General features: G+C 45.0%; 1 protein-coding gene across 1 annotated transcript in view; it reads left to right on the top strand.

The window, feature by feature from the left end:
• The first annotated feature begins 1,245 nt into the window (after positions 1-1,245).
• LOC108152078 (IQ motif and SEC7 domain-containing protein 2) overlaps positions 1,246-16,304 on the top strand; it is a 41,193-nt gene continuing 26,134 nt past the window's right edge. The window contains exon 1 of the mRNA XM_017281111.2: positions 1,246-2,009. Coding sequence (XP_017136600.1) covers positions 1,630-2,009 — 380 coding nt within the window. The 5' untranslated portion in view covers positions 1,246-1,629. The remainder of the gene's footprint in view (positions 2,010-16,304) is intronic.

Raw genomic sequence — 16,304 nt, 5'->3', positions numbered from 1 at the left:
GTCCCCAACGTCTGGCCTTCGAAACTATCCTCTTGCACTGTGCGCTCTCTGGCGGAGGTGGGCGAACCTTACACCTTTTTCCATACAGTTTAGCTATTGTCAAGTGACAGACGAATGACAATTTATATGTGGCAGCGAGCTTTTGCCAGATATCCACTTCTTGTGGTGGGATTTTTCATCGGAACAATTATCTTTGTGACAATGAGACTTATTCTAGTCTCATCAATCTGCATACCCTGGGGAAATGGAGATAATGTTTGTCATCCCAGGCTCCAGTGAAAAAACAAAAGCTATTACAACGATATTTTGCAGTTTATCGTCTTCTTACAGAGACCAAGAATAGACATCACATATACACATATATGTATATACAAGATACTTATAATATACAAGAATATGTCTAAAACATATCAATTTGAGAAAAGGTCTTTATTAATTACGTTTTATATTCATATAACATTTACGAAATAGGGTATACAAAAGCCTCTACTACGGCTAACACGCAGAATGTCTTCGAATAGCAGCAACACTGCGACTTTTTTTTTGTTGAACTATTTTTCTTAAACCTTCTTTTAGTCAAAATACAATAAAAGCAAGGACTAAAAACTAGCCTATCTTGTAGAAAATGTATTAATCAATGGCTTAAAATTATGTGGGCAGAACTAAAGGTTTTAGTTACATAGCTAGAATTATTCAACGGAATCTCTAAATTGAGCAATATGAACGACTATCCTTTTTCGTTTTTTTGTTTGACTTATTTCGCTAAAACCTTTTTTTAGACAAGATCCAATAAAATCAAGTATTAAGAATAAACCAGTTAGGTAAAAAATTGATTCATTAATCGGATAAAATTATGTGGGCATGGCTAAATGTTCTATATAGCTAGTAATATTCGACAGAATACCAAAATTGAACAATAGGAACGACTATCCTCTTTCGTTTTTTTGTTTGACCATTTTCGCTATAATCTTTTTTTACGCAAAATGCAATAAAAGCAAGTGTTTAAAATAAACCAGTGAATTAGAAAATATGTTCATTTATTGGTCAAAACTATGTGGGCAGGATTGATAGATCGATATAGCTAGTAATATTCCACGGAATATCAAAATCGAGGAATATGTATTATAGAATTTAACTCGTCAGTATATTTACGGTATATTTTTAAAATGAGACGGTATATTTTGTTATATTTCGGTGGGCCGGGCGGTATATGTCAAAGATAAGGCCGCAGTCACACTGGAAACAGTAAACAAAACTTTTTTCGAAAATTTTGAACGACGACGTGCTTCGCGCGTGTATTAAAGCCATTTGTTGCTCGCGAAACGAATTTTTTTTGCTGCAAGTGTGTAGTGCATTAACCAGCGTCCCCACCCCCATCCACAAAATTAGTAAAACAAAAGTCAGAGTCGTCGCCTTTGTGTTCTTGTGCTCTCGTTTTGCATTTCGGATTTCAAGGGGGCTCTCCTCTACTCTGCAGCTCCCCCCTGCAGCTTCTTGTCGCGAGTGCGTGTGCGTGGCGTGGCGTGGCGCGCGACCATGTTCTGGCCGCAGAGTGCAGTCCGGTCCCCGCAGTCGCAGTAATAGTAAAACAGCAAAGAATATCAGTGAAATAAAAGCGAAGTACAAGAAATGGAAATGTCGGAGGCCGAGCACACGGCCCTGTCTCTGTCGCTGGCTGTGTCGCCGCAGCGCAGAGGCATCCAATCCGCTGCAGATTCAGATCTGGGGCCGCCACCCGATCAGCAGCAGCAGCATCTGCTGCTGCACCAGACCACACAGTCCCTGCTGATGGCCAGCTCCATGATGTTCATGGATGGAGGAGCGGTCCAGCAGCCCCAGATGCAGTACAGCGTGGAGGATCTGCTGCGGGAGAACCATGCGCTGCATGCCAGGGTCAAAGAGCTGACCGTCGAGCGGGATTGCCTGCTCTGCGAGGTCTCCAATCTGCGCCTGGAGCTGGACATGTCGGAGCTGAAGCGATTGCCCGTCGTCGACCAGGACATGGAGGGGTGAGTGTTGCCTTAATTATTTCCTTAGGCCAAAAATGGGGGCCCCTTCCGCCCGTTGTTGACTCAACGTTGAGTCACCTTTGTCCCTGTGCCCCGTCTCCGTCTCCGTTTCCAACTCAATCTTTGTCGCCTTGTCCTTGCCCTCACCTCTTACTGCCGCTGCCGCTGCCTCTGCTGGTGCTGCTGGTGGCGGGGCAGCTGCAGGCTGACAAGTCTGTCTTTCTGGTTTTTGCAACCCCTTTTGCATTCCTTCTACCTGTGGGCTAATCGACACACTGGCGGCCGAAATATTGTGCGAACAACTGAAACACGGTGGAATGAAATGAAATGGAATAACCGCTGCATAGTGGATTTATTATCACAGTAATCAATGGAATATTATCTGAATTGGCATTGGGTTTTAATGGTTTTATTTGCCATACGGAAGGGAGCTTTATCCCCTCATCCGACGAGATCTGATTGGATAACGCATATATTTTCTTTATTCTTATGAAAGGATTCCCAAAGATGTATTTCTTCATCCGCTCACATCTTATACATACATATATGCCTTGGGGTGTCCTTCGAGGCGATCCTTGATGGCATTTTTGCTCCAATATTGCCTGCAAGTCCTCTCTTCTCTCCGACTGTGTGGACTACTGGCGTTGGGTGCGTGGTATCAGCAAACTATGTTGGCATTTCCGAACATGGCAGTGCCTTATCTGGTTGCGTATTTGTTTCTATTTTTATATCTTTAAAGAGGGTGTTCCAAAAGGTAGCATAACTTTTGCCAGAACTTTTCTAAATATAAAAAAGGAATTTCCACATGAAATGTGAATCAGTGCGATAGTTTTTGATAGATCTGTCGATATGTTAATACTTTAAAGATTCTTTTTGGTAAAGATCCTTGGTGGGAACCATTTTTGCATTGGCAAATTTCAAATATAACCAAAGAAAACCCCTGTAGAGCGCACCTAAAGATGTATGTAAATGACTCCATATTCTAATGAAACAAAGCATTTTTTTTGTATTTTGAATTTGAATCAAATGCTGTCATGGGAACAGCCAGCGATCTGCATGGATGGGCTGCCACGACACCCCAAAAAACTAAATAAATTTTGTTGCCAAATTTGGTGACTCATTTTTTGGGTTTCATTTATGATTGGTTCTCAGGGTGGAATAGAACCCTGGGAGAATCCATGTTCTTTTGCCCCATTCCGCAACGTTTCTCTGTTTGTTTTTGGCTCGTTATCAGCGTTGCCGTTGCCGTTGCCGTTGCCATTGCCCGTTGCCTTGCTGATAGTTCGACTCTCTACCCCGATAAGAAGGGCGATCCGAAATAATGCCAACAACTACTACTACTACACGGAAATTCAATGTTAAGTGCAAGTGTTTTGTTTTTGTTGTTGTTGCTTTTTTGTATCGCAGAGTGGGTCTCTGGGTATCTGGGTGTTGTTTTTTTCTTTGGGTCTCTGGCACAATGTGGCTGGAGGGGCAGATTAAGACCCCAAAAAAAAAAAAGAATCCAAAAATCCAAAAACCCAAAGGTAAACACACACAGCACAAGCAGCGCACAGCGAAGATAAATTAATAACGATATGCCAGGCATTTGCCATTGACAGCCAAATGTACAATCTATATACATTTATGTGTGTACAATATATCGCCAGATTTCGTACCTGACTTTGTTTTGCATGCGGTCATGCCCAAGCAGACCCACACACTGACACACACTGACGCACAGACACATGCATACACAAATACACAAATAAAACGCAGTTATCTTTAACCGTTTTCTTTATTTTGCAGACCTCTAAGGTCTCTCAGCTGTCCGTCTGTCTGTGTGTCTGCTAGAAGTTTCGTGGGCTCTGCTCTTCCAAATTTTCGTTTTTCGCTGCTCACCTTCGCAAAAAAAAAAACAAAAAACAAATACAAACATTCAAATCTGAAGCAACAGCAGAGATTCCACCACATCTTTCATTGATTTGGGGGCAGCGACGGTTGGATACTCTCTCCATTTGCAGACTCTCAAAAGGAGGGCTCTTCGGCTGCTTATACTTTGTGGATAGCACCCTACAAGTACTCAAGGTGAGAAGGATCTATGACCCAGTGTTTGGGTTGAGTTTGCACTTGCTTTTCGCCTTTAAAATTGATAGAATATCATACATTATTGCTGATAATACTTCTAACAAGGTTATGGAAATAAATGGCAGTTTCATGAGATAAAAGGCGGGGAAAAGACAGCTTTCATCCCCATGACTCTCTTACAGATTTGATGGATTTAAGTCTCGACAGGTAAACCTACTGTGGGAAAGCAATCCTTCACATGGAAACGATAATTCTTTATCTAACTGTGAAAAATACAAATACGAATATACAAGAGTGAAGGTTTTCTAAACCCCCATACAATTTTTAAACACAATCAGCACAACTTAAATAAATAAGTCGTGAAGGGGGGAATTCCCCAAAGAATGTATGTCCTACTAATTTTGGTAATGGAATACTTTATAGCTATCTTTTCTTACAAAAGATGAAGAATAGCTCTTGCTTCTCTTATATTCAATTGGTTGTATTTCTTCTAGAACTTGTCTAGAATTTATAATCAATTGAAGATCGCATATTACCGACTTTGAAGAGCAAGCCTCATCCCATTGTCGTTGGTCTTTTGCAGCATGGCAGAGAGAGAGAGAGAGAGAGAGAGAGAGTACATACATATAAGACTCTAAAACTCAAGATCAAAGATGTTGAAAATGTGCGGGCAGCTTTCTGAGTATGGTTTCCCGTTCCGTTCCGCCCGTCTCTGGTTTTGCGGTAGTTTTTGCTTGGGTCTTGGTGTCTCTGTCTCTGTCTCTGCATTTGGTCAGTGTTTCTTATGGAGAGAGAGGGAGGGAGGGAGAGGGAGACGTACAATGTCGTTGGTGGCTTTCGGCCTGCCGCAGAGTTCAACTCATTAGCCAGTTATCATCATCTAATAAAGCAGACACACGCACAGCACAACTCATCCCGCAGGCAGAGAGGCAGGGCCTGGGGTGGGAGCGGGGGCGGGAGCGGGGGAGGGAGCGAAGTAGGGAAAACACTTGCCCATTTTAAATGTATCTTTTGTGTTGTTGTTTTTGTTTTCGTCTGTTTTGTGATAATTAAGTGGGGAGAAGAACACTGGAGGAGGAGCAGTGGTAGAGTCTATTAATTTCATACGCCCCTGTTTTAAAAATGCTAGTGGCGAGGGGGGGGGGAGGCACTCGTGGGGCATGGGATAACGTTTTCCGACTACTTAATGACAGTGAAGTGCTTTGGTTGTACTGTAACTCTACTACGAGGAGGAGGAGGAGGAGGAGGAGGTGAAGGAGGAGCAGTAGGTGAAGTAGTTGCGTCTCTTCCCCCTTTTTCCTTTGTTCATTTGCATGCAACATTTGGAGTGAAGATTGCGGTTGCCTGCCCCATGCGTGTTGCAAATATGTATCTTCTCTGTGTTTTTTTTTTTTAATTAAAAGATATGCCAAATGGACATGCAAGGGGAGAGGGGGGTGGGTCCAACTGGATGATCTAAATGTTGCAAAAAAAAAAAAAGAAAAGAAAAAGAGGGAGTCGGTATCGAAACTACTCTTTCAGGCACTCCCTAAAACCGAATTGCCCCAATAATGTTGATTATTCCAATGATCCACATGGTGTGTGAGAGTCTCCCCCCCCAGCGCCTGTGCCCCATCTATCCACATATTCACATCTGTCCCGACTAGACCATTCCAATCCCCATTTATTATGCATGCAATAAACACACTGGAAATGAAATGAAATTTTCAGTTTTCAATTGAAAGATGAGATCATCTCTCGGGCACTGGCCCATCCACCACCAAGGAATAATAATTAAAATCATTTATTTATATACTTTGAAATGTTTAATAAACAGAGTGTCAATGGCTTGCAGCAGCTTCCACACTGCCACTCCCAGTGCCAGTGCCAGTGGCAGCGCCAGTGCCCCAAAGTCTTTGGGGGTTACTCGAGGATTAGCCCTGTAATCAATTAGAGGGCGTACTCCAGCTCTGCATTCTGCATTCTGTATTTTGCATGTGGCTTTATGCTCGTATCTTGTGGTGTGTTCGCGGGGAGTATCTTTGAGTACATGTCGTGCAGCTCGTTACGCAGTCAGTCACATCCACTGAGCCAGTGATTGATGGGACATGCCGATGTCCCTGTCAAATGGCAACTTCCGAGTTGATGGTTTCTTTCTCCCTTTCCCTCTTTTTAGCGGAAATTCAAATTCAAATCCAAATCCAAATAACAAACTGGAGTCGCTGCTGCTCCCATTGCTCTCCAAACGGTGGCTTGTCAATCGTGTCTGGCTGTGACAGCAGCCGCTTTACATGGCCATAAGAGCCGAGCGACTAGACCTGGCTTGGCCCGGCCCGCTGTCTTCCCATCTTCCCAAAAATGGCCAGCAATCTGGGTTCTGTAATGGCCAAAAAACTGTGGGATTCAATTCTTTGTCTATGGCTCTGATGGACGCTGATGATGGGCCAGAAATAATGATCAACGATCATGGACAGACAGAGAAAGATAGACAGAGAGAGAGAGAGAGACAGTGCTGTACTGTTGGGCGAATGTTCTGAATCGTGGAATATATATATATATATTCTGTGAATAATTGGCAACATCTGGTTGGGTTTTCCCTTCAATTTAAAGCAGAGTTGGATCTGGCACTACGTACACCGTTTTAGCCAGATTTTTGGAATATATCTGAGTCATAATCTCTGATCCCAGCAGCTGTTTCTGCAAGTGATGCAACATCCCATGATATTCAAGTGAATTTTCCACTCTAAATTCTTTATTCAAAGTATTTCCAAGGGGTCTTTGGGTTCTTATCGCAGCGGCAATGAATCACTAGTTTTTCCTTCGAACAACTGGAACTAGACCTTAAAATGTTGTAACTGTTGTGGAATGTACACATACATTTATGTAAATGAATCATTAATTGAGCAGAATTGGAGCTAGAATTAGTGAAAGAAGTCTTACACTTCCAGGGACAGCATCAGGGTCTTATCATCACAGTAATCTCCATATCTCCCCTATATGGATGTAATTTCTTCATTATTCTTATCATAACTTGTAGACTCTTGTCTTATCTGCGTGGATGGGGGGTTTGTTCTATGTTTCAACATCTTCCCATCTATCGTCCCCATTTATCTTGATTCTACGCTACGGTAACGTGTCTCTGTGGTCTCCGTGGCCACCCATACACGTTGTGCCAAACCAAACTGACGGACAACTTCCGGTTACAATACTCCAAAAAGCCCTCCTGGTGGCAGCTGGTCAGAGCGGGCCGCGTTCCTCTCTAAATCAATTAACGCTGTGTCCAAAACTCGTAAAGAAGTCAGCAAAATACAACAAATGAATCGGAATTGGAATCGGAATTTCCAAGGAAATGAGCCAACATTAGTGCATTGACTTTTCTTGCCCCCAAACCCAACCCCAACCCCAACCTCACCCTCACTCCCACTCTCCCTCTCCCTCTTTGACATATTAATGTTGTAAAATTAAAAAACCATAAAGAAAAACGTGAAAAATTATTCTTTCTTGTGTGTGTTTTAATTTTATTTTGTTTGTCTGTACATTGACCCAAATTTTGGAAGATCCCTCTTTGGTTCTTTTTGTTTTTGGGCTCTTTTCAACGCCATGGTTGAGTAGAGTACTCGTGGGGGCCGCGCTGCCACACCACACGCCCCAATTGCGAGTGCCAAGAAAATGCGTTGTTGCTTAATTTCCGTCTGTCTCTGTCTCACTCTCTCCTGCACTCTCACTCTCTCTCCCTCTCGCTCTGACTCGTTCAATCTATCAGAGTGCAGCGCCCGCTGTCTGTGGTTCCGTTCCGCTCTTCCTCTTCCTACACTTTAAATATTCAAATATCATTTTTGTACCCTGTACGTGCTAGTGCACAAAGGGTATGCTGTTTGCCCAAAATCTCTGTGTAATTATATTCCTGATAAGGATCAAAAGGAGTTACTAAGCGACAGTCCTGTCTCTGTCTCTCTCTTTTTGGTTTCTCTCTCTCGAGGATATCCCTTAGTCGGGAGCACTGCTTTTCGCTTTCTTGTTCGAAAATTAAAAGCTCGAAAATTCGAACAGCTGTTGTTGTTGTTGTTGTTGTTGTTGGTGTCTGTGCGTGTGTGTGTGTAGGCGCTACAGAAACAATAAATAAATGTATTGCGATTTATATGATTTTGGAATATTTTTGTGGGTTTATCGTTTCTTCGACTTCTTCGATCTTTGACTCACATTTTTGGAAGGCTTTTTGCCTCGTGCTCATCATTCATCGAAGATGCTGTCTGTCCCCCAATGGATGGATGCTGTCTCGACTTGACCTTAGATTGCTCTGCTCTGCTCTGCTCTGCACTTCTCTCTCTCTCTCTCTTTTGTAGCTCTTCTTTGAGTTTCTCGCTCTCCCTGCCGTCCCTCTGCCTCCTCTGCCTCAACGTCAATGGACGCTGCCAGCAGCAACAGCCGCTGCGACGCTTGCGCAGACGCCAAAGTGAGTGGCGGCGGTGACCCAATGGATAGCGTCGCAGCGGCGCCGTTGAACGCACTCCGTTCAACGCCCACAATATATAATAATTTCGTGTGTTTAAATGCTGTTTATGTTGATTTCATTCATTGACAAAAAAGCCAAAAAACAAGAGAAACAACGCGAGGAAGGCTATCCGTCAGAGGTCGAAGTTGGCAATACCCTTGCCAAAAACCATTGTTCTGTATCATATAGTCTTATATAGAGCTTTCGGGAAAAACACACACAAGTCCAAGCGTTGCCTTTTCTTCTTGAAGAACGATCCTAGGGATCCAATAAGGCGCCACTACCTGCAGCAGAAAGAAGAGTATGCAGTCAACAGATTTGGTAGAAGAGACTTCCTTGTTTATCTCCTCCGTTTGTTGTGCTGCAAAGCTTCTGCCAAAGATAATAATACCCCCTTCAAGGGTGTCAAAACAAGACGAAAGACAAAAACGGCGAGCCAAAAAAACAAAAAAAAACGTGAAATGAAAATGAAATCAACGACAACGAAAACGAATACGAATACGAATACGAGAAACATGCAAATTGAAAGCGAATACGAGTATAAGCCGAAGCTGCTGCTCCGCTGACCACAAGATGGAGCCGCTTGGAGCTTGCCTGTGGAGCTGGACACTGGGACCGGGCCCAAAAGCTGAGAGGCGATCGAGTGGCCGATTCGAGCGACTAACCGACCAGAAGATAGCCATTTATATGTGCCATTAATCGATTGTCAGCAGCCTCTCGTCACGGCCTGCGATCGCCAGTGGCCTGCAGTGGCCTGCAGTGGCCTGCAGTGGGTGCAGTGCAGGGGGAGGGGAGTGCAGGGGACTGACAACCAGTTACAGCCACTAGCCAGATACTCTGGCATGGCCTCGGAGTTGGTTCGTTTTGGGGAGAGGCTTTGCCGGAATAAAATTGAACTTTTGTTTGGTTGGTGGTACTGCAACTCTAACGTTCTTACAGTTATATTACGCGTATTACATGTGCTAAGAAATGTATGCACATTTTCCCTCGAACATTTCTTAAGAAATTGTGGTGCTTTAACAAACTTTAAAATTACGTGTTTATTTTCGATGCACTTTCTTATAATTTCTGTATAGTTCAGTGTGTTCTGGCACTTCCTAGTATTCAGTACTTTCTAGTATTTTTATTCTATTGTATTCCAATATGTTTTATTATAGTATTATTCCACCACTTTCTGGTATTTTTTGTTGTATTTACGGGCTATTTTGTAGTATTTTTCTGGCATTTTGGTGTTTTTGAATCAAAAGTGCCGCCCTTTCAACGCCCCTCAATGTTCCTTTGTTCAGTGAAGGGTATCCGTAATTCGTTGTGGTCTCTTTCTCCGTCGATTACTGACTCGCTGTCCGTATTACTGTTTTTAATAAGTTGCTCTCGTATTCGATTTCTGTTTAGTGTTAACGGCTTTGAATTGGAGAGTTGTTGCATTAGCGGATTGCATTACCAGAGAGTGCGGGGGGGACTGCCTGCAACATGATCACCATCAATCATCATCATCATCACCATCGATGGTCATTATCACCATCGGCGGCCGTGGGAAGGCAAACAAATGTTCGTATCGATATATTGACTGTCAGATTTCTCCTACACCTTAAACACACACACACAGAGAGAGTGAGAGAGAGAGAGGGTGAGTGGAAAGGAGATAGTGGGTGAGAGGTTGATATAAAGAGGTTGACTCCTCTGGGATGAAAATTGAGTTACCGTTAATTGCGTGGCGTCTGTTGCAGCAGCAGCAGCAGCAGCAGCGACAGCAGCAACCGGCACCAAGGCAATCTACTCCGTAAGCCATGGAACCCATGTCAAATTTCCCTGGTTCTCTCTTTACCTCTTCACCTGGCCTAATTGCAACACTCAATTAACACTAGACACCCACCCCCCCGCCAGCCTCCCTGCCTCTCTGCCACTCCAACACCGCTCTATATCCACCCTCCCTGCTACTGCTTCTCCACCTCTGGCACTCCCGACCCCGACTCTCTGGTGCTCATAAACGACATCACCCCCATGCCTCCCCCCTGTCTAGGCCCTTAACAAATTGCACTAAAGTTTGTCCAAATTGAAAATGGTGTAACTTTGTATACCCTGCCCTTTGCTGAGGAGGCTACCACGACTTTCAGTATCTGTTTGCAAAGCAGAGAAGAAGCTTTTCCAATCCCACAAAGTGCCTTTGTACGCGGCATTAATGTGCCTCCTAATGCCTAATGGAAACGATCGGTTTGCAAGAACAACAACTGTTTTTTTGGTAAAGAAAATTCAAACAAACTCAAAAAGCAGCAAATCTGGCACTAAATCTTATGACTATGTCTATCCCAGGGATTTCAAATAGATCTGAAATGGATCTCCAATAGCTCCTCAAAAGATCTCCAATTGATCTCCAATGGATCTCCAATAGATCTCCCATGGGTCTCCAAAAGATCTCCAATGGATCTCCCATGGATCTTCAATAGATCTCCAATGGGTTTCCAACGGGTCTCCCATGGATCTCCAATAGATCTCCAATGGTTTTCCAATGGATCTCCAATGGATCTCCAATAAATCTCCAATGGATCTCCAATAGGTGCTCAAAAGATCTCCAATATATCTCCAATGGGTCTCCAATAGATCTCCAATGGGTCCCCAAAAGATCTCCCATGGATCTCCAATACATCTCCAATGGATCTCCAATAGATCTCCCCAATGAATCTCTCGCTAGGGTATCCCCAAATGTATACTTTCTAGGGGTTTCTGCTGTTCCGTTTTGTCTGTTGGGCAAGTTTTTTGGGAGCTCTTCTCGGAGACGTTTCAATAACTGCGGAGCTGGAATTACATGAAATTCGTGTTTATCAAATTAACATGCAGCGGCAGTGCATTAGGAAAAACCCAGCAACAAAATTAAATATACTGCGGCGTGGACTGTGGAAAAACTAAGCCAACAAGCGGCCCCCACACACGCGCAGAGGCGGGAGGCGGGGGCTTTGGGTTGTTTCCTTCCCATGGCCATTGCGGCCGCAGAGATTGAGAGACTGCGAGAGTGAGAGAGAGGGAGAGAGAGAGAGAGAGTGAGAGGGAGCTCTAAAAATAGAGTTTAACAAACTGTAAAAGTATTCCATTCCACCACATACAAAGACAAAGACAAACAGAAACAGAGGCACGAACACGCACGGGCACGGGCACGAGCACGGACACGGGCACGGCACGGCACACGGAAAACTCACGCACTCGGATGACAGGCACAGACGACACACTCTTCCATTTCTAGCGGGGATTCTCGTTCTCTCTCCTCTCTCTTTCTCTCTCGTTGGTCCCATTTCGCACATTCACACATCTCGTCCTCCTCCTCCTCCACCTAGCGCCTCTCCATCTCTCATCTGCCGCCTCTCATTTTCATATTCCTCGTCTCGCATTCACATGCATCGCATCAGAGGATGCTCTGCCCTGCCGCTCCCCGCCCCTCGCCCTTTCCCTACTCCTGCGAAATCTCGTCGCTGTGGGTATGCTGCGGAAGGGAAGAAATCTCAACACAGTTTTTTATTTCTCTTTGAGTGTGTGTGTGTTCCCTATTTTCCCCCCACACGTCATCGTCCTGTGTTTCATTCGTCCTTCTTTCGCATGAAAAACCACCCCAAAAGAGGCGGCAGACTGACTCTGTGAGAGTTGGCTCCTGCCCTGCGGCTCTGTGTTGCAATGTTGCATGTGCCATGGAGGATGCCTCAGCGCCGCCTGCCACTTGGGCCCGGGCACTCGTGTAACAGCATTTCTGTTTGTTTTTGTGCATCTTCGAAGGCTCAGCGCGCGGGAGTGCTGCGCCCCCTTTCTCCAGCATCCGACGATGATCTGCCCGCCCCAAGGGGCATACGGACTTGGGAGTCCAGTTTGCATTGAAGGAATGGACTAAAACGAACGGAAAGAAACAGTCTTTTGTGATCCCCATGAAAAGAAAAGACACGCAACAGGAGTCCTAAATCTTTTCTTTGGCTTCCGCCTGGACTTTCTGAATATGGGAAATGATCCTTTATTCATTCAGAGCTCGACTTGAATGTGTAAATGTGTCGAATCATTGCATATTCTTGTAATTCTTCCCATTGTAATGGAGAAACCTGTAGATCTCTCTTTGGGTGCTACCATTATTCCCATCACGATCTCTTACGTGTGTGATAATTAGACCGAACGCACAATTCTCCGATAAAAGAGGCTCGAAATGATTACCGTGAAGGAGATTCACACGGCCCAGAGCACGGCAGAGTATCGAATCGTGTGCTAATGCCACCCACCCACTCCAGCCCACTCCAAGAAAAACCCCCATTAAGGAAGGGTATTTCGGTTTCATTAGCATGTTGCTTGTTGATTTTTGGCCCTCGGTTTTGATGTGCTACGCCATGCGCCACCACCCTACCGATGTTCTGCATCGTGTTCTTCATCATGTTGTTCTTCACCCCTCACCCCCCTCCTGCATCTCCATCTCCAACTCGCATCTGCAGGCCACAGTTCCACTCCATCTGCATGATGTGTCTGACGTCCGTGGGTACATGAAGTGCTCTTTAGCGTTTGCTGACATTTCTTCGTTTTTGCAACACAAATGAAACAGCAACACAAAACGAGAGGGAGAGAGAGAGATGGGGTGCACAGAAAATACATATATACACAGGGATATACATATATACACGTAAATATATTCTCATATTCGTATAATATGCATACAAATACTTGACTCTGCTCCGCTCTGCTCTGCTCTGATGGGACCTGTAGCAAGGCGGTCACTGCTCTATTTCGTTTCATATTTTTGGATGCATTTTAATATGTAATTTGTTTTAAGTTTATTAGCTTTTGGAGGCTTGGGGCTGGGGGTTGGGGGGGTTGACATTCATTCGTACATATAGAATAGAGAGGGGGGAGGCTGGAGGAGTCAACAACATGGATGTAATGGTTCCTTTGTGGCATGACATTCACTGAAAGTTCTAGAGACTGAAATACAAAGAGAAATCCAATGGAGTGACAAGGCTGTCCGACTGTTTGTCCGATTCATTTACTGCTTCTTAGATAAATGCACTGCTTCATTGGTTTCTTCACGTGCTGGAATATATGTTATGCACTTCTTGGTGGTAAAATGCACTTCTTTGTAGATAAAGCAGTGGATTTTCGTATGTATTCTCTGCTCCTTGGATCCATCGATAATGGGAACACTGTTTGATGATTTTTTTGCATCATCTTTTCTCTACGAATTCTAAGCCAGAACGCCGCCCCTTTCCCGCCCAACCGACCGAGGGGCACTGTCGCATGACGCGTATTGCCGAACCAGTACAGGGTTCTAAACTGTCTGCCATAACCATAAGTTTAACATAAAATCAACTGACACTGGATATCCGAAATGTTTCGAAACATTTGATTGACTGACTTCCTTTGACAGTCCCATCCGCATTTACAAGTGGAAATTGCCTGAAACGCGCTGGGGAGAGGGAGCAAACGCCCCGCTAATAACTTGTCATCTTTCTGGGACATTCGTCTGTCTGCAGTCCCTGCAGTCCCGTGGATCTGCCCCAAATCCACTCCCCCACTCCACCCACTCGCCCCAACCGTGGCAGGCCATCATCTAAGGCTCTTTCAATATTATGACAGCCAAAGAGGGAAAATCTTTTGTTGCCGTTGCGCTTAATTCATCTTGAGAATCTCAAAGTTGGTCTTTCCTTGGTCTCCCTCCCCCCCTAGCCCCTCCCCCCTCATTCATTTCCATTTCCATTTCGAGAATGATAAAGAATGTGAAAATATTGTGGCTGCTCTTTTCTGTTTATTCTCTCCACAAGTTGATCTCTCCTCTGGCTGGCTGCTCCATCATCTTTTCTTTTCTGACTTTTCCAGCAGCTTCTTCGGCTTTTGTTTGTTTTCATTTATGGCTGGACAGGCGGACGGGTGGGGGGGGGGGGGGGGGTGGTTGGGGGATGCAAGATTAAAAGTTTTCCCTCTTATCTGCAGCTGAAAATTGTCATTTTCGTTTTTGTTCATTTTCTTCGTCGGCTCTTGTGACATCCATCCTCCTCCTTCTGGTCTGCAGTTGCATTTTTGATGCGCTTCATTGTCATCTGACCCATTTTTCGGTGGGGCGTGGACCTTCGGCCGAAGTAGGATCCCACAGTGCCCCGCCACCCAGCCACCCAGCCCACCGCCTAACAGCCTTCGTCAAGCACTATCGCCTCGAATGCCCCCCTTCCGCCCACCGCCCACCGCCCACCGCCCCCGCTGAAGTATTCATGTCTGAGCGGCAAGGGAAGGCAGGGCAGGCGCATTCAAAGAGTTTTGAACTTCTTTCAAAGTTGTTTTTTGTTCACACAATAAAATGCACGAATGGGGGCGTGTTGTACGGCGGGGCAGGGGCAGGGCTGTGGGGCACAGCTACACAATTGCCAGTTGCAATTACCTCGTGTTGTTGCTGCTCTTGCTGTTGATTATTAAATACTTATTGTCCGACTTGCATTTGAAAAGCGCGCACAAGAATTGAAGTTGAAGTCGAAGCTCCACGAGAGACGAGCGACGAGCGACGAAAGACGAGAGAGACCTTTGTGTGGCTTAGACTGCATTCGGTTGCATGCAACGGGGCCATAGAAAGTGCAGAGGCAACCACCACAGAGGCCTCTTGAGCACGCACCAGACACGCAAAATATGAAATTCTGTGAAGGAGGCACAGCGAGGGTGAAGCTATCACTTTTCTGGGTCTTCGCCCAATCGTGGGGGCAAACAAAACCAACCTCCCATATGGGAACTGTGCCTCAGAGACGAGAGAGCCAGAGTCAGGCCTGGGATTGGTAACGGAGCCTGGCCTGGCTGGTGGCCCCGCTCGTTCCCAAGCACTTCTGTGGCATGGTAACCATGCTAACTGCCTCAATTACCAATTTCATTTCATTTCATTTCATTGTGATTAGCCAAGTAAATTACTCAATCATGGCCCTCTTCGAAATGGGTTAAGGGAATAGAATGGAATGGCATGGAATGGATTAGTTTGCCCCATTTCTATGGACAGCTCTTTGTTCTATTAATTTATGAATATATTCATGTCTAGGAATCTATGTATTTTAAGAGAATTCATAGAGAATATTTTTCCAGGTGTATTTACACTTCGATGATATTTTCAGTCATTTCTGACAGTGTATTTCAGCTGTAATCCAGGCTGGCAATGCCTTTGCTCTCCAACTGTCTGAGAATTTTGCTCTCTCTCTGACTGACTGTCTGCCTGGCTTCCGGCTCTCTCTCGCTCCCGCTCTCGCTCTCCCGCTTTTGCGCCACTCTAAGGGTTGACCGTGCGCCTCTCCTTGTGCAATTTCGCTTGCCCCGTTTCAAAGGATCTAAAGGGCGGAATTCCTGGAGGTTGTTTTTTCCTCCATTCGAAAACATCTTGAATTTCTTTCTGGAAGTTGCTGCAAAAAGCCGCTTAGCAATTGCACCCCCTCTCAGAAGGGGAAGGCAGCGCTCTCTTTGAATTCTCAATCTCTCTCTCAGGCTCTCCCGCTCTTCCGCTCTTCCGCTCTCGCTCTCTCGGCCCAAAACGGAAACTGTTGTTAATTGCCTCTCATTTTGGAATGATTTTTAATGCCGCCATAAAACTATTTGGCCAAGGGTTTATGTGCCGCCAATTTCCAATGCCACATCAATAATTAACGGGGTGGGGGGTTTCCTTTTGGGGCCATGGGGCCCCACGAGGAGCCCTGCTGATGCCATTCTGATGCATTTCCCATCGTTGCAACGGGGGTTTCCAACCCCCAGAAAGAAATTCAAGAAAAACAAAAGAATCAAAA

Source organism: Drosophila miranda, chromosome XR, assembly GCF_003369915.1.
Source record: "Drosophila miranda strain MSH22 chromosome XR, D.miranda_PacBio2.1, whole genome shotgun sequence".
In the NCBI taxonomy this organism is placed as follows: domain Eukaryota; kingdom Metazoa; phylum Arthropoda; class Insecta; order Diptera; family Drosophilidae; genus Drosophila; species Drosophila miranda.
Note: the sequence above shows the minus strand (reverse complement) of the source record. Positions and strands in the feature narration are given on the sequence as shown.